Source organism: Bubalus kerabau, chromosome 12, assembly GCF_029407905.1.
Source record: "Bubalus kerabau isolate K-KA32 ecotype Philippines breed swamp buffalo chromosome 12, PCC_UOA_SB_1v2, whole genome shotgun sequence".
NCBI lineage: Eukaryota > Metazoa > Chordata > Mammalia > Artiodactyla > Bovidae > Bubalus > Bubalus kerabau.
Window position 1 is genome coordinate 86287758 of NC_073635.1, and position 25099 is coordinate 86312856.

General features: G+C 49.4%; 1 protein-coding gene across 1 annotated transcript in view; it reads right to left on the reverse strand.

The window, feature by feature from the left end:
• The window catches only part of EFNB2 (ephrin B2), a 49708-nt gene extending 25190 nt beyond the window's left edge, over positions 1–24518 (reverse strand). Inside the window, exon 1 of the mRNA XM_055542990.1 lies at positions 24020–24518. Coding sequence (XP_055398965.1) covers positions 24020–24141 — 122 coding nt within the window. The 5' untranslated portion in view covers positions 24142–24518. The remainder of the gene's footprint in view (positions 1–24019) is intronic.
• Between the last annotated feature and the right edge of the window lie 581 nt (positions 24519–25099).

Below are 25099 nucleotides of genomic sequence, written 5' to 3' on the forward strand. Positions count from 1 at the left end.
CATGACCATGAATGGGACGTAATTCACTGACAGAGAGAGAGAGAGAGAGAGAAACCAGGAGGAATGGGGCGTCCCCAATTTCAAGTCGATACTGAAGGAACAGATGATGATGTGTGCTAATGAGCGGTATGAATTTTTCTGAAACGTGCACGAGGTTGATTATAAAGCATCACAGAACAAAAACTAGATAGCAGATTTATGTGAAAAATCAATATTCCTTGTGTCAGAAAAAAAAAAAAGCAAGTTGCACACAATGGCTTGTCACTTTTCCCCAGAATGTGCCTTTCTACAATCCCAAAGAGAGGGTGGCCCCCTTTCTTTCTTATATTGTCTTAACTGAGATTCCTAAAGCAGGGATATATGACACTTTTTTTAAGTTAGGAAAGAAAGAACAGTGGATGAGAAGCACCTGACAAAAATCTTTCCTTGAAGCAGAACTCAGAATGAATGACAAGTCTCAGACAACCATGCTGTGCACCCTTGAAGAATTCTCTAGAACTGTTGCAAATGTAGATCACCACTGCGTAGGAGCTTCTCGGGGAACCTCTGGGGCATTTCTGCAGTTTTCTGGAAAGCTGCTTGGAAAACTGGACTCCAGAGGACAGCAGGCCTCCAGCGCTCTCTCTCCAGCCCGAGGGTCAGTGGTCTCCATCTTTTCTGTGGCTAAAACCCGGCTCTGGCTTCTGGTGGACAGACTGAAGGGCAGAATCTGAATGTTTGAGGCTTTTTTAGTCTTTTCTAAGTGGGGGCCAGGAGACTGACAGTCCATATAGATGAGATACAGTGAGTGTTAATGCTGCTCACCTTCCCGACACATCATTTTTCTCATGTCTTATCCCTGGACCTTCTTAGGAAATCTTCACTGCATCTGAGAACCAAGGGGGGACTCCTGCCTGGGGTTTCCCGCCCCTCTCCAAACATCTTCCCCCCTAAATGTGCTCCGAGAGCAGCCAGCACTCCGTGGGCACCTGTGTTAGCTGGAGTGAAATCTGTAGCCTGGATGCCCAGACCTGCCTCCTTTCAGCTCTGATCTCCACGCTGAGCGACCTTCACCCTGGACCACCAGGCTCCGGACCTCAGGATCCTGAGACAGACAGACCCATGCTCTTGCCCATCCACTCAGTTCCTATAAGACATCAGGCCCATCCCCACCCGAAAGCCATGTATCATCTCTGCACATCTCTGCGCTCTCCCACATCACGCCTACGTCTCAGGTTTGGCTCACCATGCTCTTTCTTCATTCAAGATGCTACCCAGATCCTGTTTCCCTCACGAAGATGATTTTTTCCTGTATAACCAAAGACTTGCTGGTGGTTCCCTCTCCGCCCCCGTGAGCCCCTCCTCGTGACTCTCTCTTCACTCACCAAATCCAAGTTCCAGTTTCTGCTGGAGCTGATGGGGCGAAGTCAAGAACAGAGGACACACGAACTGGTTTAGCTACAAGCATCTCCATGTTTCAGACCAGATTCTCAGGAGGTACTGATTATATTGGCTAAGTCGCTTCAGTCGTGTCCGACTCTTTGCGATCCCATGTAGCCCGCCAGGCTCCTCTGTCCATGGGATTCTCTGGGCAAGAATACTGGAGTGGGTTGCCTTTTCCTTTTCCAGGGCATCTTCCTGACCCAGGGATCAAACCCTCATCTCTCACGTCTCCTGCATTGGCAGGCTGGTAATGGTCATTGACAGGGGAGCCATGTCTGGGGAGGAGTTAACCCAGGGGATGCTTTTTGAGAGGGAGGAATCTCAATTGCAATAAGCATATTGGATGCACTTACAAAAAGTAAATCCTGATGAAACCCACTATTCCTAATGCTTGCAAAATTATCAATTCACTTTTCAGAAGGCATTGTGGCAGAAAGTCAGGCAAGGATTTGCTCCTTCACTCTGAAAACTGGTTTCAAGGGTTCCTAAAAAAAATTATTCCTTCTTTAAATCCATACAACAGGACCTGACACTTGAGCACTTTAGAGGTTGAATTTTTTTAAACCCGCCCTACTTATTTAAACTTACATGCAGAGTACATCATGAGAAACGCTGGGCTGGAAGAAGCACAAGCCAGAATCAAGATTGCAGGGAGAAATATCAATCACCTCAGATATGCAGATGACACCACCCTTATGGCAGAAAGTGAAGAGGAACTACAAAGCCTCTTGATGAAAGTAAAAGAGGAGAGTGAAAAAGTTGGCTTAAAGCTCAACATTCAGAAAATGAAGATCATGGCATCTGGTCCCATCACTTAATAGGAAATGATGGGGAAACAGCAGAAACAGTGTCAGACTTTATTTTGGGGGGCTCCAAAATCACGGCAGATGGTGACTGCAGCCATGAAATTAAAAGACGCTTACTCCTTGGAAGGAGGATTATGACCAACCTAGATAGCATATTCAAAAGCAGAGACATTACTTTGCCAAAAAAGGTCCGTCTAGTCAAGGCTGTGGTTTTTCCTGTGGTCATGTATGGATGTGAGAGTTGGACTGTGAAGAAAGCTGAGCGTCAAAGAATTGATGCTTTTGAACTGTGGTGTTGGAAAAGACTCTTGAGAGTCCCTTGGACTGCAAGGAGATCCAACCAGTCCATTCTGAAGGAGATCAGCCCTGAGATTTCTTTGGAGGGAATGATGCTGAAGCTGAAACTCCAGTACTTTGGCCACCTGATGCGAAGAGTTGAGTCACTGGAAGACTCTAATGCTGGGAGATTGGGGACGACAGAGGATGAGATGGCTGGATGGCATCATCGACTCGATGGACGTGAGTTTGAGTGAACTCTGGGAGTTGGTGATGGACAGGGAGGCCTGGCGTGCTGCGATTCACGGGGTCGCAAAGAGTCGGACATGACTGACTGACTGAACTGACTGACTGACTATACAGGTATATAGTAATAGATATACCAGTGCTCAGCACACTCGTTTCTTTAAGTGATGAGAGATTATGGTTTCTCAGTGGACAAATGATTTGGGCTGAATTTCCTGCACACATTACCACTAAGTGCATTAAGCCCAGAAATTCCTTTGCCTCCCAGGAGACTTCACGGTTGTTGTTTTTTAATGAGATATAGTTGATTTATAATATTATATTACTTCCAGGTGCACTACCTTGTGATTCAAAACGTGTATGGTTCTACTCCATTTACAATTATTATGAAATACTGATTATAGTCCTGTGCTGTACAATGTACCCCTGTAGCTTATTTATTTTATACACAGTGGCTTGTGGCTCTTAATTCTCTGCCCCTCCCACCTTCCTCTGCCTGCCCCCCTCAATTAATAACCACTGGTTTGTTCTCCACATCTGTGAACTTTTCTTTTTGGTTACAATCACTAGTTTGGTTTTTAGATTCCACACTTAAGGGATCACAAACCGTACCTGTCTCTGGCTCACTTACTAAGCAGGCAGGATGCCCTTCAGGTCTATCCAAGCACCTTCACTGTCTCTAAGGCAATGGGGAGCATGCAGAGTCAAGTGAGGGTAACGACCGAGACGCCTGCATCTCCATCAGAGACGCTACGATGACAGAAAGTAGGACCCGGATGTCAGGACTTCACAATCTGGCTTCCTGAGGGCAGGCAGCTCCCAGGCGTGGCTGACTCAACACAGAGCATCCAAGTGCTAACATCTGGTAGATGCTTAAAGAACCAGCGGCAGCTAAGACACACACAATAAAATTAAGTCAAATCTAGTGCCACCAACTAGCTGCAGATCACAGGCACGGAAGGGATTCTGAAGAAAGGAGGAGCTGGAGCTGGGATGGGGCTGGGGGAGGTGGGCGGGAGGGTGGTGGTGCTGAGAACCGAGCGGAACCACTCCAGCAGGTTGCGTCTCTGGACAGTCAGGGGCGCTGCAGGTGGAGTTCTGGATTCGTTCTCCCCAGAGTCATGGGTATCGGCAGTTTTCTGCAACCCTTCCCTGGTTACAATGCAAAGCCGTGCGCCACCCCCAGAAGCGAGGCTGCTTTTGAGCACTGACTCTTCCGTAAGTGAGCACCGATCACAGCACCCTCCACCACGGTCTCCATTCAGTCCCCGCACACGGACCTGACACGCAGACCAGATGAGGACACGCGTGCCGCACTCGAGATGCGACAGGAAAAGCCCCCGCCCTGCACACTTCTCAGCTCCGGTTGCACTGCCTTAAAGCATAAATCAGGTTTGGGGAAATGTAGCTTTCTCTCAATTGAGCTTTTCATAGAAAAGCCACGCAGTTAAAGGCAAATCAAGAGAAAGAAAGTCAATCCACGTGCATGCCTCTGCCCAGGCGTCAGAGACCAGGATCCGTAGAAGACTGATGGATCCATCTTCGTGTCCATCTCAAGCCGTGTCCAGGGAGCCAAGGACCAAAGGGTGAGGGAAAAACGGACCAGACGTGCAACCTGTGTTTCCAATGTAATGTTACAGAGCGATCTGGACAGTTGGTGAGAATCGCAGAATGTGTGTGGGAAGAAAACGGCGTGGATGCCCTGATAGTATCATTTCCGAATGGAAAACAACGTGTCCCATAGGTTAAAGCCCAGGCAGTGACCACAGAGTTCTGTTTTTGAAGCCAGGTCACTTATATTTGCATTTTATCACCTCAAGATTGCTCAGAAATGTTAACAAGTCAGACCACACAGAACATCTGTGTCCTGAACATTTGGTAATAGTAAGACACTTGTCTTATTGTTGACTTGGGAATTTTTTTTTTTTTTAAGAACAATTAGGGTGGGGACAACTGGCTAATTTTAAATTACTACACTGACTCTGCCTGTTGTTTAGTTGCTAAGTCGTGTCTGACTCTTTCATGACCCCATGGACTGCAGCCTGCCAGGCTCCTCTGTCCATGGGACTTCCCAGACAGGAATACTGGACTGAGCTGCCTTTTCCTTCTCTGGGGATCTTCTTGACCTGGGAATCTTCCGTACTCAGGGATTGAACCCTCATCTCCTGCATTGGTCGGCGGATTCATTACCACCAAGCTGCCAGGGAAGCCTAGTGACCCTACCTAGTGAATATCAAGCGCAGATTTCCTTCTGTGTGATGAGATCATGTCCATTTCTATAGCCAAATAAGCCCAGGGGAAAATCCCCACGTTTGTAACCCATGCCACAGAGCTGAGGTTGTTGTTGTTCAACCACATCCAAAAAGGAAAAAAAAAAAAGAGTGGTTAGGGGTCTTCGTCAATAATATCTACTGGCTTTTGATGGAAAACAAAGAATAAAGAGACTCACACTGTCTCATGTCCTACATAGGCGAGCATACACAGTGGGTCAGACCCCCTTCGGGGCCAGGGGCTCAGAGTCAGGGCAAGTTACCCTGCTGCCCTCCTGGGAGGGGGAGGCCCGTCTTCCCACCCATCGGGGGGCTCGCGGTCAGGATGGCTGCCCAGAGTGTTGGGGCTGTGGTTCTGGGTCTCTCCCTGGAGGGCTTCCGTGGGAAGGCACAGGAGTGGGGTGAGCCGAGCAGAAACGGGGAACTCCTATGGTTTTTCAGTTTTTCCCAATGAATCACTCCCAAGCAAGACAATAAGATACGGTGACTCTGAGCCAAACCCAGGGACAGTATAATGTGGAACAAAATGGAAACTCTGAGTAGGGTTTCTGAAGTTTCCCTGCCTGAAATTTATTATGATGATGATTATTTTGGTCATGCCACACAACTTGTGGGGTCCAAGCTCCCCAACCAGGGATGGAACCTGTCCCCCCTGCTGTGAAAGCGCAATCTTAACCACTGGACCGCCTGGAAAGTCCCTGATATGAAATGCTTTCCTAGTAGGATCTGTTTTTATCTTCTGATTACCTATCAACCTGAATCCAAGTTTTTAAAAGTTATTCACCAAACTAGACTCTTAACACTTCCACGGGGAATACTCTGAATCAATCTAATAACCTAAATTAGACTTTAATGTTTAATAATCTAAATTAGATCTCTAATAATCTCAATTAGATATTTCAACTCCATATTCATCACTGTGGAAACTTTTAAAATAATGCAACCATTACGTGACACAACATTTTTTTTTTAATTTATTTTATGGGAGTAGAGCTGATTAGCATGTGTTGATTTCTGCTGCGCCCTCCTTCCCAGGTGGCTCAGCGGTGAAGAATCCACCTGCAGTGCAGGGAACACAAGTTTGATCCCTGTGTTGGGAATATTCCCCTGGAGAAGGAAATGGCAACTGACTCCAGTATTCTTGCCTGGAGAACCCCATGACAGGCTACAATACGTGGGGTTGGCAAGAGTCAGACAGACATCTAATCAACAACAACAATTCCTGCTGTGCAGCACAGGACTCAGTGACACATACATCCTTTTTCATATTTTTTCCATAAGGTTTGTCATAGGATATTGAATATAGTTCCCTGGTGACACAATTTTCCTTAATGCTTTAATCCACACTAGGATCCCATGCTTGTTTAAAAACCTGGCATAATGCAGTTAAAGCCGAAACTTTCCACTTAGAGGAGTTTAGGGGTCACGACAGATCAGAGTATCACACGTTACCTTCTCCAGTCTGGACCCTTCTGTCGACTAGCATCGCACGCCCAGGTTTCACAGGTACATCAGATGGGGCAATGGTTGCCTGCCTGCCTTCCGAACCAGGCCCGACAGAACAGCGAGGTCCACAGGAGCCGGGAGCTGAGCTGCCCGGGGCTGGCTGCTCACGGGCCCACAGTTATTCTCTCCAGCCCCTCACGGACACCCCGTTTTCCTTGCTTCTCTTTTCTCCCTTTCCCGCTCCTCCATTCATGCCCCCATCATAACATACGCCCCTCAGGACAAACGTGCAAGGACTTCTCACACCTTTCTTTGAGGTTGCAAAAAATATGTAGGTTGAACCTAGAAGGACAGCCAAATCACTGTGGCCCCCTTGATGCTCAAAGAGTCTGAAAATACTTGAAATAAGGAGCCCTTGCTCTCCTGAAGGCAACAGCACGTCTAGGTAGACGACTGGGGAACACAGGGAACTGCCATAGGAACAAGGGCAAATGGACACACTGCTGCCAAACGCAAAACGTCCCGCTGACCCAGAGCAGGAGGGACAGGAATGAAAGGACGCAGACAAGGACGACCAGCTTCTGCGTCCAAACAAATAACCGGGCCAGGCAAGCGCCCTCCAGACAGGCATGACCACCGAGCTTCTTGTTTTAAAGTGTGTCAGCTCCGACTTGGAGTCCTCTCTGGGTACTGTGGTACACACACAATTTCAGCATCTCTCTGAGGATCTAATATTTCCATATACTTGTGGCAGGTATCGTCCGGCTGAGAACAGGAGCACGTCACTCATATAACAGGACCCATGCAAACCCTGCCAATGTGCAAACTGGGGGAAGGGACCAACAGGTGACACTCTTCTACCTCTGGAACAAAATGCCGAGCAAATGCAGTTTCCGCGTCTGAGTGAATAGACCTGACTTTGGCATGCGTGTCTGTCAGTCACTCGGTCATGTCTGACTCTTCACGACCCCGTGGACTGTAGCCCACCAGGCTCCTCTGTGCATGGGATTCTCCAGGCCAAGAATACCGGAGTAGGTTGCCATGCTCTCCTCCAGGGGACTTTCCAGGAGACTGCAGGGATCCAACCCAGGTCTCTTGCAGTGCGGGTAGATTCTTCACCGTCTGAGCCACCTGGAAGCCCATGTGTATGGCTGATTTTATTTTTCCTTTCGTTTCAGAATTACATCATTAGACGCCCATGTGCACACTGCCATATTCCAAACGGAGAGCCAACAAGGACCTACTGTAGAGCACAGGGAACTCTGCTCAATGTCATGGGGCAGCCTGGGTGGGAGGGCAGTCTGGGGGAGAATGGATACATGTATTTAATATACGTATGGCTCAGTCCCTTCACTGTTCACCTAACACCATCACAACGGTGTTGTTAATTGGGGTATACCCCAACACAAAATAAAAAGATTCGAAAAACATTACATCATTAGAGTTTATGATTATTCAAGTAAATGGCTAAGTTCAGTTGAAAATACACACACATATGCATAAACAGAGCGTGTTGCTCTGCTCATTTCACTGACCAGACAGAAAACACAGACGCCGATGGTCAAACGCAGGGCCTTTATCTGAGGCTGCTTTGAGCTACTGGATGGTGGACTTGGGATGACTGTCAGCTTTCTGCGTTTTTTCAGAATTCTGTGCGATAAACATCAAATGCTTTTGTAATCTGATTAGAACATTCTGCGTCAAGGCCCAGTTTGAAGAACAAACTACTACATTCTGGAGCAGTCTTTCATGACTCCAGTCTAAAATAAGATTTTTCAAGGCCTGTAGACTTTTACACTTTTGGGGGATGCATTTCCTGAGAATGCAACTAAATAAAATTATCGTTCTCTGAACTGCAGTCTATTTAACAAAGCAGTTCTTGAATCTACAAAAGCTGTATGTGGTCACATACAAGTAGTTTATTCAAAAAGATGAAAACTATGGGATACAGTTTCTGCTTAATCATTCAACTGCACAGATCTGGGAGTTGGCTAACATTTCAGGCACGCTTGAGTCCCAGCTTTAGGAACAAGTTTTTATTACCCTAACAGTTGGCACACCCCAAATCATACCACAGAATAGGCTCATTCACAAGCCAGAGTACACTTAAGTACACTCTGAGTTTACCATGTTTTGGAAAACATGCATTTTTCCCAGAAAATGCTTTTATTTTTAATTAAATGTCAGAGGCTGCAGGGAGAAGAGCAGTTGGTGTGTAAATCGCTGTCTCTGAAATTCTGAATGAGGACAAGCCCGCTACTGCTTTGCTCGCCACGGCACACCTTCCTACCTCCCTCCTGAAAACAACGGACTCGGTGCTAGAGATGAGCCCAAACCCTTAACCCTGTGACCTCCCCACACATTTGGGGCTTTGCAGAGGTGGAGCTAAAACAGCATTAACACAGCACCCCGAGATTCCTTCCAGAGATGCTCAGTGCACTTGGGAACAAAAAACCCCCTCCCCCCAAAATGACTCAAACTCATGAGTTTATGAATTTGATGGCACATTTCATAAACAGGCAGGATTTTCGGGCTTGCCTTACTTCTGTTTAATGCTAGATTGCTGCTATGGCTTAATACAATCAACTCCAAATGCCCCAAACAGAAGAGCTTGTCTTAAATGAATAAAAGCAGGGCCCAAGAAAGGCTTAGGCAATATCGACCATAAGAAATACTCGGGGAAACCATTGTGCTGTTTTTGTGGACAGCCCTTTACTGCCCCCTTTTGCACTCTAATATCAGAACAAGTGTCTGCACACTTACTCTGAAACCAGAGAGATAGTGGGGTGTCTCTATAGGGTGTCAGGCTGATACAGAATTAGGTTACCAGACCCCACCTCGGAGGAACAAGTAATTACCTTAAAACTTCAAGTAAACACACCACTCACTGTCTTCTCAGTGGCTTGAAAGCTCTAAGAAATAAGGTAGTCACTGGAGGCTTTAATTGGCATTTGCAGCTTTTGATTCCAATGTGTATGGGTGCTGGGACAATTGTCTGTTTTCACAGGTGTCCCTTCTTTCACATTTTTCTAGAAACAAATATCATCTGCAACATGAAACTGATTTATTCAAGGAAAAGAAAAGGTATATAAAAGCTGGCTCTACAATTTGGACCATTACAGCGGTCTTAATCCAAAAGCTGGTGGGGGGTGGGGAGGGGGTGGGGGTGGAGAGTACATCTCAAACTTCACACTGAGGACAGGCAGCATCTTTTCAAGGAAAGGAAAGATGAGAAGCACTGAAATTCACACGGGCGGTGATCGCAGGTGCCCGATCCAGTTCTGCAACTCTCCAAGGGGAGGCGGACTCCTCATCTTCGCAGGCACTTGAAAGAACTGTAGACTGCGGTGACTGAAGCAAAGTTTTATTTAAGTCCTGATCTGCAAGGACGCAACTCCGGGCCCCCATTCTTGGCCCAACGACCTCAACCTGCATTTGGCAGTATGTGTGTGCAGGGCGGTGTATCCTTTCATTTCAACTTAATCCATTTCCCTCTGTCATTCTACAATTACCGTACAAGTCAAAATAATATCAAATTTCACAGCCTCCAAGGCTGCACAATGGGGCGAAAACTGACTCCCTTTGATGTTACTCTTGTTTGTTATCTGTGATATAAGGCTCAGAACACTGGTGGCTTAAAGTGAATTTCAGTCTCCAGTGCTCAAAGACATGATGCTCAAGCTTTAAATTTTCTTTTCGGAAAATAACACAAGTAGGTATTTAATTTTTTGATCCCTACCACAATTTTCTCCATAACAAAACCCTCCAATTCACAGAAGGCTCACCTTTAACGAGTCGAGGTTGGACTAGATACATCTTTATTGGTTAAGTTAGAATTTAAGAGTGGGAAGGGTAGAGGTCATGGGTTCCTTTTCTCAGGTTCACAGAGGCTAGTTAATCTCCAGCATGGAATTAAAAACAAAAATCAACCACTGGGCTCAAAACACAGACAAAAAATTCAAGGTCTGTCTTTATGGAAGTGACCCAAACATCTCCTTCAAAACTTTCCAAAAAAAAAAAAAATCATGCCATGAATTTTGTAGCTAAAGGGTTGGGGGTTGGGGGGTGAGACAGGGAGGGCTGGAAATGCTGGGATGTGCCTGGGAAAGCGGCTGGTGGGGGGAGGGTGAATCACCCAGGCCAACCTCTGTCAGGCTGGCCCGACCACTCGGCCCCATTATCGAAACAGGAATTGCGTAACCCTCGCAGGCGGGAGCCGGTGCAAGCGGGCTTCTTCCCAAGTGTAATTTGCGCCTGTACGGTCTTGCTCCAAAGTATGCTCTTAGCAAGAGTCTATAAAGGAAGGTGGGACTCTCTCTATTCACAGCTGAGGGCCCAGAAAGAAAACCCAGAAAACCAGCTTTCCTGCAGAAAGCCATTCGAAGGGCATTTCCAGCCAGGTCTCTGCTGTTTCAGATCGAAGTACGGACCCCCTGTGCTCAGCTACCTGAGTGGGAACACCACAGGGAAGAAAAGCAGGACACTGTCCAGAAACAGGCTGGCATCTTAAGGAGATGGACCTGGGATCTCCGCGCAGCACCACCATCGAGGGCCTTTGAGCATCCCTTTCATTTCCATCAACACATCTTTTAACTTCTAACAATTGTGCCCATTGAGAGAGACCATCCAGCCACGTTTTATGGGTGAACGAAACCTCTCCCCTTTGGTGGGGAAAACAGCCTTGAAAGAAAGGACACACCATGGGGGTGGGACGCCCACTCTCCAGGCTGGAGTGTGACCCCAGGACTATTCACCACTGGACCCCAGGGCCCCCAGCCCAGTTTGCCCCCCTGTCAAGTGAGGGCTCAGTGAGTGTCTGTCTAATAGTAGAAAGAGCATTTTCAGAAGTAAGGTTTAAGAAAGAGGCAAGATTCCCGGTCTCTCTTGCCATAAGCAGAGAATCCCCTTGCCAGGCAAGCATCAGCTACCAACACAATTTAGAAGGCTGCCCGCCAGCCCTTCACAGCCACCTACGCAGTTGCCTTCTGGAGGCTTCCTCCTTCCTCACTCCAGAGAGGGTCAGGGACAGGTCTGCTGTGGGCGGGTGATGCTGACCATTCGCCTGCACCTCCCCGGGCTGGGCCACAACCCAGGGAGCAGGGGCAGAAGACAGGAAGAGAAAGCAAGCAGTTCCTGAAGTCAGGTCTGCGCCATGATCATCAGAAAGGAGGAAAACCAGACTGGGTGACGGATTCCCTTGCAGATCACCCCCAAGGTGTGTACACTAGGGAGAAAAATGTGGATGGCATGCCGCCGTAACTTTGTGGACCACATATTTCCTGCTCGGTCGCCACCAGCAGCCTGGAATGAGCTGGACCGAAAAACAAACACTATGGGAGTTCACCACCCTGAGTCACCCAGGCTGCTACTGAACTCCAGGAGGGGAACTGGACCATGATGAGATAAGAGGAGGCCCTGACTTGGGCAGGAATGAGGGCTGGAGGTGTGAGAGTCCCTTATCAAGCCCCCCAACCCATGCCAGGGCTGCAGGTGAGCAGACCCTGAGCCCTGAGGGGATGCAACGGGGTTGGGGAGGATCTGCTTGGGAGTCAAGAGCATCCCAGGCCCACTGATCCTCCCCGCCTCGCTTCCTGAAACAAACTGCTCCAAACTCGCCGAACATCAAAAGCCAGATGGGCTACACTGAATGAATCCACAGGCAGGAAGCCAGAAGCCCAGTTTGCTGTAGAAATAGGCCTGGACTTGATTTGAGTCTTCTCAGCTCTGACAAGATGGAAGCTGGCTCAGATCCCAAAATCCAAAATAAAATGGCATTTAATTGTGACTAGACTCTAAAAAAGATGTCATCCTATCTCCTTAGCTTGACACGTGTACAGCATCGAACCCCACGGAACTCTCCACGAAAACCTGACCTTGTCTTCTCCCAGCAAAGAGACGATCAAATGCTCCCATTTTTAAAAGGAAAATGTTAATAGTCAGAGGAGTAATATTCAATAAATGCATTATTAATATGATGGACTTTTGTAACTGTCTAGCTTCCATTGGGTAAAACCTTGTTATCAAAGATTTAAAGGATCCATTTAGAATCACATGTCCATCACAGGAAAGACTATAAATCAAGATGGACAGGCGAAGAGTGATACCCCAAACCTCCTTTCAACCCACCTTGTGGGTACTGCTTTGAGCACACGTAGGCTTCATTGGGTTATGTGATTTCTAACCACTCCATGCAACAGCCTGAGAAAGAGAGCTGGAGAATTTAGAGGAAGGATCCTGGAGTCAGAACACTCAGGTTCAAATACAGACTGTAGCACCTATGAGCTGCATGAGTTGAGGCAAGATGAGGAGCTAGTCTCCACCTTGGTTTCCCCATCGCTGTCACGGGGGTCATGACAGTTCCTCCCTCGCGTGGTCATTATGAAGTCTGAATGAGTCAGTATTTGCGGGCAGTTAGAACAGTCACAGCCCCCAGCGTGTGCAGCAGGCAACTGTCGTTCAATGAAACAGACTGTGCCCACCAGGTGAGGAGGCTGCTAAATAAGCAACAGCATGGCACATGAATGCCGAAAGGCCACCCAGCTGTCTTTGAGTATTCATTCAACAACCCAATGGCTTCCCGTGCCCTGCCCATAAAGGGGGCTCGCCCAGGATCCAGCCTTTCCCCAGCCCTGGTGGAGAAGCTGAGTGAATTCAGGGTTATAAATATTACAACACAGCACCAGGGCAGGAAGCAGAGGAGAGAGCATCCAATTTGGTAGCAGAAGGGAACTAAAAAGGTGCTTCATGTAGCAGCAAAGTATGCAAGATGAGTGGAACACAGGCGGCTAAACAGGGACTTTAAAAGGTGCAGGCACCACATCCTAATCCTTACTAACATTTTATTTACTTGGCATCTGTATGTAGAAGGCAAACTGAACCAGACAGCCAGGCGTACAGTAGATGCTCAGTTAACTTTCAACAGGAGGAGCTGACATGTATCGGTTCGTCGTGCCAAGTCCGGAGCTAGAATCTTAATCCTGAGCACAGTTCTAGCAGGCTTCTTCTTCAGTCCTGTTAGATCATTGTCCCCCACTTTAGAAATGGGACAAGTGAGAAACACAGGGGGTTTTGCTCCCAAAGCTACACAGCGAAAAAATGACTAACCTGGGAGTGGGCTCCTACAGCCAGATTCCAAGGCCCGTCCTCTTAAGCAAACTAAAATAGCCCTGGCCTGGCTCACTTTGCTAAATTGAATCACCTGACCTTTCTATTATCAGCACAGACCTTCTGAAAACCAATAGCTTCTGCTAGTTCTCCTGAGAATAAGGGGGCTAGAATCGCTGGGTTAGCTGTCCCACAGGGTCTGTTTGTTCACTTGTGGGCATCTGTCTTCAAGCTCCACTGAGACATAGGAAATGAGGCAGATTATTAAAGACATACGGTGTAGACAGTGGCCACCCTTAGCTGAAACGTGTTTCTTTGCTTTGCTAACTGTGGTTCTGTTTCGGAGATCTCCAGGGGTTTTGCTTAGTGATACTGTTGTCTCTCCTGACTCAGTTTCCCCTCCCGTGGGAGGAACGCCGATCCCTTTCTTCCTCTGCGCCCATGGCCACCCCGGCCACGCAGCACTGCATAGACCTTATTTGCCTTCCCCATGGGATACCCTTACTCCCTTAGGGTTTAAGTCTCTTGAGGGTAGAGACTTCTCTTTTCTGTATTCTCAGAGCCCAGTGTTAACAGACCTCACTGTTCACAAATGCTCATCCAACAAATCGATGAATTATCTACCATCAGTGATCAACCAGGCAAAAACAGAGGCCAAGAGCTGGGAGACAAGGGCCTCTGATTTCTTCAGCGATCCAGGGCTTTCTTCAGTGATCCTTATCAGCCTTTCAGAGGATGGTGATCTAATCTTGAGCCATTTTCCAAAAAAAAGTTGGAAAGAGGGCAGCCGTTCCTAAGGTGTGGCATCAGCTGACAGCTTGTTAGAAATGTGAATTTCAAGTCCCATGCAGCCCTCAGGAATCCGGAACTCTCGGGGAGGGCGGCCAGCCTGTTTTAACAAGTTCTCCAGGTGATTCTGATGGTTCTAGAGCCACTGGGCTGGAGGGAGCACCCCAGGATCAGGTGATTTGTTAACAGGGGAAGCCAGAAACAGACCTCTGGGTTGTGACTGCTCTTTCAACTAATACTTATTGGATGTCAATGCTCGCTGGTAGAGATTGATGACATGAAAGAATTCTGCTCCCTGCCTTTTAGGGATAGGCTGGGTGGTGGGGGATTAAGACTTGCATATGAATCATGACAGTGCCATGTATCATGTTCTTTCTATGCCCTGGGTATTTAACTAAAGTGCTGTGGGATTATAGGGCCAAGATTTAAAGAAACTGTGTTTGATCTACGCCATCAAGAGAGAGCAGTCATTTCAGGGGAAACGGTGACCTTTAAGGACAGTCCATTTCTCATGAAGATCCATTTTCCCATAGACAAAGTGGGGTGCAGGGCTTAGGAGAGCCTGTTTTTATCAAAAACGTACCCCAAGAACCTACTATGCAGCACAGGAAATTCTACTTGATGCTCTGTGGTGACCTAAATGGAAAGGAAATCCAAAAAAGAGGGCTTATATGTATACATACAGTTGATTCACTTTGCTGTACCCAACATTGTAAAGCCAATTATGAAGGTGGAGTGAAAGTGTCAGTTAGTCGTGTCCGACCCTTTGTGACCCCATGGACTGTAGCACACCAGGCTCCCCTGTCCATGGGATTCTCCAGGCAAGAATACTGGAGTGGATTGCCATTTCTTTCTCCAGGGGATCTTCCCAACCCAGGGAACAATACTCCAATAAAAATTAATTAAAAAAAAACAACACAATATGCAATCATAGAGAAGGTCAATCTTATTTTTAATTATTTCCCTCATACGATTAGACATTTATTTTCTGCTGATTGGAGTTTGCAAGATTAAAATACTTATTGTTTAAAGGTCATGTATTTAACATAAAAGAAGGGCACTACACATTAGATGATATTCCTAACACTGACTATGCATATATTTGTACTGAATATAAAAGAATAGAGATGAAAATACACTGTTTATTGCAAAAAAAAAATGTACCCCAAATATAGTTCTGGTAAGCTAATAGTGGCTCATCGGTAAAGAATTCGCCTGCCAATGCAGGAGACACGGGTTCAATCCCTGGGTTGGGAAGATCCCGTGGAGCAAGATAATGGCAACCCACTCCAGTGTTCTTGCCTGGGAAATCCCATGGACAGAGGAGCCTTGGTGGGCTTCAGTTCATGGGGTCAAAAAAGAGCTGGTCACGACTGAGTGACGAAACAACAGCAACCGATCTAAGTGAAAACTGACCTCTTCTAAGGCACTTCTGAGGCCTCTTCTAGAGGCACTCTGAGCTGGCCTTGAATAGAAGCAGCCTGGCCCCACTCACTCATCAGACAGTTCCTATTTGGGACAAAAGTTTCGGGCCACACTGAGCCAGTTTTACAGGTAGAAAAAGCAAGGATTGAGATCCAGAAGTGCTTCCTCAGGTGAGAGCACCACGCTGGCCCTCAGGTTCATCAGCTGGTACAGGAGATGCTGCAGAGATGCTAGAAGGGCCATTTCAGACATTAGCTCTGCAGCTCAGAGCTACTGAGGTGCACAGGGTTGGGTGGGTAGCACCCATCACCACTCTGGTGGAATGCAGGAGTACTTAGTACGTGAAGAGCAAAGAGTTCTGTCTCAGAAGCAAGAGAGACTTAACTAGCACCCGTGAATACCTGTGGGCTCCCCAGGTGGTGCCCATAGTAAGGAACCTACCTACCAATGCAGGAGACACGGGTTCGATTCCTGGGTCAGGAAGATCTCCCAGAGGAGGCCATGGCAACCCACTCCAGGATTCCTGCCTGGAGCATCCCATGGACAGAGGAACCTGACGGGCTACAGTCCAGGGGGTTGCAAAGAGTCAGACACGACTGAAGCGATTTAGCACGCATGCACATTAATACTTGTAGAAGGACCCAAGGACTGTAATTAAAACTGGGTGCCACCAAACGTAAACTGAGAGGAAAAATCTGGGTGGTTTTCGAGTTTCATACAGAAAACACCAAGAAGATGAAGTTTTCGGAGCATGTTTCATTCACAATCTTCTGAATGCCTGCCCAGTACCAAGCAGTTAGAACATTCACCTACCCGTGCTCTCGAGAATGGAAGGAGCGAACTATTAACACTTCACTACTGCCAATTTTGTCTTCATATTTTGTTGGGGGAATTACGAAGAGCAGAAACAACCTGTTTGCCTTTGATGGCGCTTTCTCCTACTACGGTGTTTTCTTTGAAACCAGCGCTGCACTCACCAGCCACAAAACGCCCTGGACTAGAATTACATATTTGATATTTATACATGAAAAGGGGAATAAAGACCCTCTGCCGCTTCTCCACGGGAGCCACAGAAATTGGCGCACCTGGTATTCAGCGCGCGTGCAGAACAGTTCATAAGGGATCACCTTCTCTTTCCACGGGGCCACCGGATCCAAACATCCTGATCCCTAACACTCCTGCAAGGGGTTCTCAAAGGTAGGACGCGAAGCTGTGGGTTGGAGGCTGGTTCGTAAACAAGTGGCAGGACTTGCCTGCATCATTTCTTTAATCACTTTAACCCTGCTCCTCATAGAAAGCTGGAGGCCAGGGCAATTCAGCGGCTGCTTTTGTCACTTGCCTGCCATAAATATGCACCAGCCTGCGACTGAAAGGCTGAAGGAGGCCGCAAGCTTGCTGGACATTTATCATGCTCTGTTCCCCGCTAACAAGCAAATACTTTCGCTGAATGGACCATTAGGGCTCATTGTCAGATACAGAATGCAAGGTGCTGGGATGTGACCAGCTTGTAAATGAGGGGGTGCCCCTTCTCTTAGATGAACCTGGCCAAACGCACTGGGTCTTTTGACATGATTTCTGAATTGCACTGGAGAGGAAGGTAGAGTAGCAGGCCCTGAGGAGGGCAGGTCTCTGGGCCCTCTCTCACATGTGTGGAATGGTGAAAGCTACCCCGCAGCGACCAGAGAAACAGGCAACACGTGTCAGAAAGCCGTCGCCCCGCACCGTCCAGTTGGCTCTCTGAGAATTAGGAACAAAATCCACGAGGTGGGTCTAAAACAGAATAATTTCGATTTAGTGAGAATCTTCAGACACGGGACGCGTTCGTCTAGAAAGTCACCACGCTGTTTTTCCGAGGATGGCCACCAAATGCCCTCCACCCACTCCAGCAAGTCAATCACCCTGGGCGGTTTGTAGCTTTCAGTATTCTCAGCCTCTTAAAGAGTTCAGACTTTCCTAAAGAAATGCTGAGACTTTTCTAAGATGCCAAATAGGAGGCAGAAAAAGCAAAAATCTCCTTTCTGGCCTGACCTAACTTGCTGATGCCACTCTGCCTGGAACCCAATCACGGCTTCAAAGGCCGACTTTGGTTAATGACTAAAATGCAAAGTGTGCACCTCCAAGACAAAAGCCTGGCCTATGGACAGAGCTGTTCAGGGCACAGGGCAGCAAGAGCCTCTTCTGTTTTTAAGTTTCAAGCTGGCAGCAATCACACTTTTACAGCCTTACCGTTTCCCCAACGGGGGCCTGTCCCATTCAACTCAACTCACGGTTAGGAGTGAAAGTCTCCACCGGTAGGGGCATATCGGATTACTACCTATCCGAGTGAAGACGCAATTCCCCCTGTGATTTTGCTTAATTATACATTTTTTTCCCCCTGGGGGTGGGAAACAAAACTCAGAGAGGAGCTCCCTGGCGGAGGCTGGGGTGGGGGGGAGGTGATATATAAATGTTTAGCTCAGCTTTTCCCTGGGCTGGGGCTGAAAGATGGCTGAAATCAAAAGGTCTGTGTTTTCTTTTCAGGTCCCTGTGGCCCTTCCTAGCCCCTCTGGGCTCTGTTCATCCCCAGCAGGTCCCTGCCTGGAGCCCAAAGAGATGAAGGCAGGTACCGCCAAGGGTGGCTAATCCTACATTACTGCGGCCCCTGTTAGGCCAGGAGTTAAAAAGGAAAAGCTTGCAGGCCTGAACTCACTGCAGTGAGCCGAGGTTTTAATCAGCCGCAACCTCAACCTCTGGAAAAGGCAGTCAATGGGAACCTACCTTGGCCATATTATCCGCCACCAATGAGCAAGAACTGAGCCATCTTTTCTTCCCGGCTTCAACCATCCCGGGCCACAAGGGGGGCTTTCATACCTTCTAATCCGAGTTTCCAAGTCTGTATGGCTCCCACATAATAGCCAACAGCCTGAAGCAAGGGCCTTCCTTTCTACACTCTTTTCAGAGACGTGTCATTCCCCACATCCAGCTAATCTATATGTTGCCATGGCTTCACCCTTTATCTGCCTTTACATCTTATGAACTGCATGGATTTACCACATTATTTTTATCTGAAAGACAGAAAATGGTGGTTTTATTGCCATACAATCAGATTACCGCTGCTAGCTTCTCTATGCCTTTTTACCATACTTCAATCAAAAGGGATCCGTGTCTTTTTACTCTGCCCTTGATTTACATTACATCTGTAAAGACCCAGTCTGGGTTGTAATCCCCTTATTAACTATGACCAGGGTTGATTTGCCTAAAAATAAAAGCAAATTGTGTCAGACCCTTTCACTTTGTTTTTGATTCGGAACTACAAAATGGATTACTAAAGAAATCTTCAGAGTTCACACGGCTCGTATAGTACTGAATTTAAAATGAGAATTAAACAAGTCAAACAGGAGAGCCATGTCCACGGTCTACATTTTCCATCATGGGAGAAGGGCTGAATTGCCTATGTCTTTGTGTTCTTTGGCTTTAGAGAGACAATGAAGCCACAGGAGTTTTTCCAAGCTGTTCGGAACTCTGTCCCTTCCCCACCCTACCCTTCCCTCTTGCCTTTTCTTCTCCTCCTCTCTCCCAGCCCCATTCTAATTCCTCCCCTTAAAAAAAAAAAAAAAAAAAAAAAAAGGAGTGGGGGGAGCTCTTTCCCAAAGATCTAATTCCTGACTAGCAGCTTCTAGTCTGCATATGTTAATGAAAATATTTTAAGCAATTGAACACTCCCCATTTAAGGCTCTACTTTACTGCACCAAGAGCGAGCGCCTAAGTCAGTCTATGCAGATATATGAAAAGTGACCTGAAAAACAGGTTTTTATGGCAGCAGCCAGAGGCTAGGCGGCCCCCAGTCCCATCTGGATGATTATTTTCCTTAGAAGAGCCCTCCTTTTCGTCTTACTTGCAGCGGGAGAGTTCAAGAATAAAGTTTTCATGGAATGCTCAAGAACTAGCCTTCTTGTTCTTTTTCCTTTCTCTTCTGATGAGGCCCTCCAGGCTGCATCTCCTTCCCCTGCCGCTCCCATCCCTGTGACGCGTTACTGCAGTCATGCTGGCATCTCGAATCGCTTCCCATTAGGTGCTCGCGCTGGAGACGCAGGTGGCTGGTGGGGGGGTCGCTCTCAGCCACCCCCGGTACTACCTGAATTATTTCAGTGCGGGGCCAGGTAGCAAAGTCCCTCTGCAGGTAATCATCATGCTGACCCACCAACCAGAGGATTCCTCTCGGTGTATTTCCAGATAAAAGGTTTTACGATAAGGATTCTGAATATACCGCTGACTCTTCAGCTGACTCCGTCTGGAGGAACCAAGCCCATCAGCAAGCGGTTCTCAGCCCGTACGGGGCTTGATGGCTCATTTACCTGTCCCCCTGCTTCAGCCCGGCACGTTTCGGGACGCGGGGAGTCATTTGCATGTCTTTGCCTCCTAGGACAAGTGTCAAGAGCTACCCTTTTTGAAAGATTTTGAACGAAGTGCTTAAGGAATCATCTTAACCTCCAGCTCCCATTTCTGAAGCTCGAGGCTGTAATTGCTGAGGTTAAAAAGTGCAGTCCCTGGACACACGATTCCCAAATCAATTCTCTCCTGGTCTGAAAAGAAGGCTCCCAAGCCTGCAGTGAGATCCCGAGGCCTCCCCGGCTTTGTGCTTGCCCTGGCTCGGTCGTCCTGTGCAGCAGCGACAGTCCATTACCTACAGTTTATCATCCTGACAAAATGTGAGGGCTGTGGATGTGAAAGCACGAACAATTCCACCCCTGGTGCTTTGTGCTTTTTTTCCCCCCTCTCTATATTAAAACCGACAAGATTAACCCAAACGCAAACTGGGGAGCATAGTTCAAGGGGCTATTGAATCCTTGCTGAATGTGCATTTGTTTACCTACAAAAATAAGAATTTCAGACACAATGGAAGGCCGGCCGGCTTATATATGGTATTGAATGGACTGTTTAAACAGCACTATCCATTGTAGTTTATTTTATCAATCTCTGACAGGTCTGTATTTATTCAGAGCCTGACTGTGGCGGAGCCTAAGTATTATAGGTTATCTGGACATTATCCAGCCATTCTTTTGTATCAAGCCAATCAATATCAGGAATTCACCATTATGTAGGGAAAAATGACCTGAGAAAAGCAAAACGCTTGGTTAACTAGTATATGGGGCATATACTAGGGAACAGCACTCCTAGACAGAAGAAATGAACACTCCAAATTCAACAAAGCTAGTGTAATTCATTCCAGAATTCCATACCAATACAGACTTGCTCACTCTAAAGTGAAGTTAATAATAAATATATATACGTGTGTGTATTTTATAGAGTAAACCTTTTTTATTTTTGGCAAAAACATCATGCTTGGAAAAAATTATTCTACTGAAACGTTAATTAGCAATGAAAGCCAGGCTCTGCTTTTCTCTCCAGAGTTAAAAAAAAAAAATAGCTACACAACCGAAATGGCCACAGTTGACACAACTCTTCCATGAACCTGTGGATGCAGGGGCTAACTTTTCAGTCAGTAAAACTTCTTCAAAACTCTCCAGGGGTGGAGGCCGGGGGCGGGGAGAAGCGGACAGTGTGATTGAAGTAGTTATGGAGACGGTGAATTTACAAAGGATTTTCTGGACTGTGTCTCCAAACAGCTGCTGTGTGCTCCCTCTGTCCACCACCTGCTAAAAAAGCTGACCTCTGAGTGAAACAAACCTAATTACTGATGGCCGCTTCATTACAAGTGAATTGTTCTACACTTGGACAAACCGATGGGCGACTTCAATGCAGTTGATTACTCTCCTGCCACGTCGTCACATTTCCTGACTCCCCCCCTGGAAATAAATATGCACCCTCCCCCAACAAACAGAGCAACTCCTTGGCACCCCCCCCCTTTTTTTTTAATTCATTCTCAAACTTAGAAAAGGCTCTTTTATAGCATTCCCCCAGGAAGAAATCTTTCTGATCTCTCAAGCTAGCATTCAGCTGCATAACTGAGTTAAGTCGACTTTCGCCAGGGAACAAACGATCCTCTCCTCTAGGCCAGCCATTATCGTGAAGATTATAGAAGAAATTCTCCTCTTGGGGGCCAGAGACAGCTCACCAACAGCAACACTGTCGGTGCAGGGAGGCAGGCTTCTCCACAACCAGGCCTCCAGGAGGGCTCTAAATCCGAGCCCAGCTCAGAAGAGCAGCCTGATCCTCATATCAGGCTAGTGAGTATCAGTCACCAGTTCCCCCAGCATCTTAGAGGAAGAAGATATTCAGGAGGAAACCGTAGGCTGAAATAATTACTGCACTACCTTTATTGTTTCCAAGTAGCTATTTGCAAATCCCACAAACCAGTAGTTAATAATGCAAAAAGGTGACTTCTACTGAGCTGGAACCTGAAGGGGTTAATGGGAATTTCTTTAAAGACAGGGATGTAAAAATTAAATCTTATTGGGAGGAGGAGGAGAGTGGAAACCCAAACCCAAAAACCAGCCCCCCAAAGCCAGTCGGTGAGTGAAAGTGCAAGGCAGGCCCGGGGAGGAGGCGAGGGCCAGCTCGGCGACAGCGCAGGGAAGAGTGACCCCTGTAGGCAGGAAGCGATGCCGGCCGCCCTGGGCCGGCTCCACGGGGCCCGCTGCCCTGGTCCTGCTCCCGTCTCCCCGGGTCCCGGGTGCCCGGGCCCAGGCTCCCAGCCCCGTGTTCTCCCGCACCACCCAGCGCCTCACGCTGCGGGAGCGGAGGCCAGCTCTCACTGCCAGCACTTCCTCAGCAAATACAGTATCTTACACCAAGGTGAGGAAACAGAAACACAAGTCCATAAAGATCAGGCTACAGGGAAAGAGACTGCACTGAGTAACTTTTATTATACACGGGAGCAGTGTTGGGATAAAACCATCCAGCCTCGTGCAAGAATCTCGGTTTCATCCGCTTTATAGCCGTGAGGTTTTTTCGCTCTTTACCAGGGAATTCTTGGTCAGCATGTTGGTGAATCTGAAATTCACCACTTTTAAAAGAAGCGTGGATATAATTCTCTGATTGAGACGTGATCTTCCAATCAACCCCACCCCACCCCCATCACTTTATTCCTAAATCCACGGCCAACTCAGCTCAACTTCGTATTAGGTCATTGATTTCGCTTCTGATCTCAAATGCTGACTCCGGGAACGACCAGTGTCTTCAGACTTTCCCCGCCAAGTTTCCCAAGGTCAAAAAATCCCATGGTTCTGTAAAATAATTTTGGCTAGGATTTGAAACGTCTCCCGAGAGTGAGGTAATAATGCAATACTGAGTGCACAGCTGACTAATTACCAGTCACGGCCATATACGTATATATATATTATATGTGTATATTTCGAAATGGATCGCCTTTTCTAAATGCTAAACGTAATCGGGCTGCTCACACTGAAACTTAATCTCCGCCAGGCCTGGCTTCTTCGGGCTGCACCTTTCGATAAAGCAAATCGGACCCAAGGCTCCCATTCCCGCCCAGGCTCCCCAAGCGCGAAGGCTTCAGGAGCTGTGTGGCGACTGGGCAGGGCCTTAATGAAGCTTTTGCGCAAAGCATCCTTAAAATCAAGTTAGCTTTCGGGACCACAGAGTCCGGCCCGTGGGTTTAGAAACGAAGGGACAGGCCGACCTGCAGACGGTTCCCCGGGAGCAGCCGAAGGCCGGTCTCCCGGGCGGGGAGGGAAGGGCTCGCCGCCCGAGTTCTCCTGGGCGAGCGAGCTCCCCGCGCACCCTCGGGCAGGCGGCGCGGCGCCCAGGCGCGCGAGCTCCGGGCGGCCCAGGGACCCCCGGCTCTCTTCTCCCAGGAGCGCTCCGCTGCCCCCCGGCCTGCTTGCCCCGCCCGCCCAGCCGGCCCGGCCCGCGCCCCGCCGCTCCTCTGGAGCGCGGTATCCTCGCGTCTCAGGAGCCCACCAGCCTCGGCGCGCCAGCCGGCCCTGTTTGTGGCCCCGTTCTCCGCCCTGGAGAAGTCAGGGTCAGGGATCGCCATCGGACACCTCTCCGGACGTGACACCCAAGTCAACAAGGCGCTTTTTTAGCGCCCGGGAGCCTGTTCACAGGGCGAAGAGGACGAGGAGGGCGCCCCTCAGGGCCGGCGCTCCGGCTGCAAGGCCGAACGGAGTCACCACAAAGCGAAAGGCGGCGGGGGTGGGGGAAGAGGGGGCGCGAGGGATCGAGCATCCAGAAACAGACTCCGAGGCTCGGCGGCCCGACCCATCCTCCCTTCGGGGCTGCGCGGAGCGGCGGACCCCGGGGCGGCGAACGAGGGGCATCGTGGACGCTACTTACTTGGAGTTCGAGGAATTCCAATAGATGGGTTCTAAAACTATTGATCTGGAAATCGCAGTTCTGCATAAAACCATCAAAACTCCCCAGCAGTACTTCCACAAGGAGTTCCTCCTCGCGGCCATGGCCAAGCCGCTCCCAGCTCCGCGCGCTCCTGGCGCCGGAGGAACGAAGTGCGGGCCGGGAACTCCAATCCTCCGGGCAGACACAGGGGAGACCGCAGGCAGCTCCGGGGCGCGCCGATCAGCAGCTCCAGCGGTCGCCGAGGCTCGGGGGCGCTCTCCGCGGGGGCCCTCAGAGCGCAGGGCGGGAGCGCACGCGCGGGGCGCGGCGGCGCGGCGGGCTCGGGGCTCCGGGGCGCCGCGCCGGACGCAGCTCGGACAGCCGGCTCCCGTGCGGCTCCAGGGTGCCGGGCGCCGGGAAGCGGGGAGGGCGCGCGGCCGGGACACAAAGGCGGAGAGACGACGCGGCGGCGGGCGCGGCGCCCCGAGCGGGGCCGCCTCGCACTATAGATCCAGGGGGCCAGGCAGCGGCCCGAGCCCGCGGGCGCCGCTTCGGCGCCGTTCCATGTCCCGGAGCGCGCGCGGGGCGCGAGCGGCGAGGGGCGCCTCCGGGCGCACGGGGAGCCTCCACAGTCCTCGCGGATCCCAGCCCGCGGGGCAGGCAGGAGCGGGGGGCTCGGTCCTCACCGCGAGCGCCAAAACGCGCGGGCGGGGCTGCGGGGTGAGGGGGGCCCTTTGTGCGCGGGGAGGGCGCCGGGACCAGGTCCGCGCGCGGCTCCTCGCTTCAGCCGGCGCCGCCGTCCCCGCCGAGCAGAGTCCGCTTGGCCGGCGCGCTGTCAGAGCGCTATAAACGCGGAGCCCCGCCCCGTGGCGCGCCGCCCATTGGCCCGCCGCGCGGCTCTCGCCAGCCAGTTGGGCGGCCGGCCTGCCCGTCAGCCTCCACCCCGCCCCCCACCCGACAGTGGGCGGTGCCAGCTGACAGGTGAGCCCCGCCCCCGCCCCCGGGCGGGCGGTGCGAGCTCAGCAGCGCCGGGGAGCCCGGGCCAAGGGGGACTGGCCCGCGCGCGAGCCCCTGGCGCCC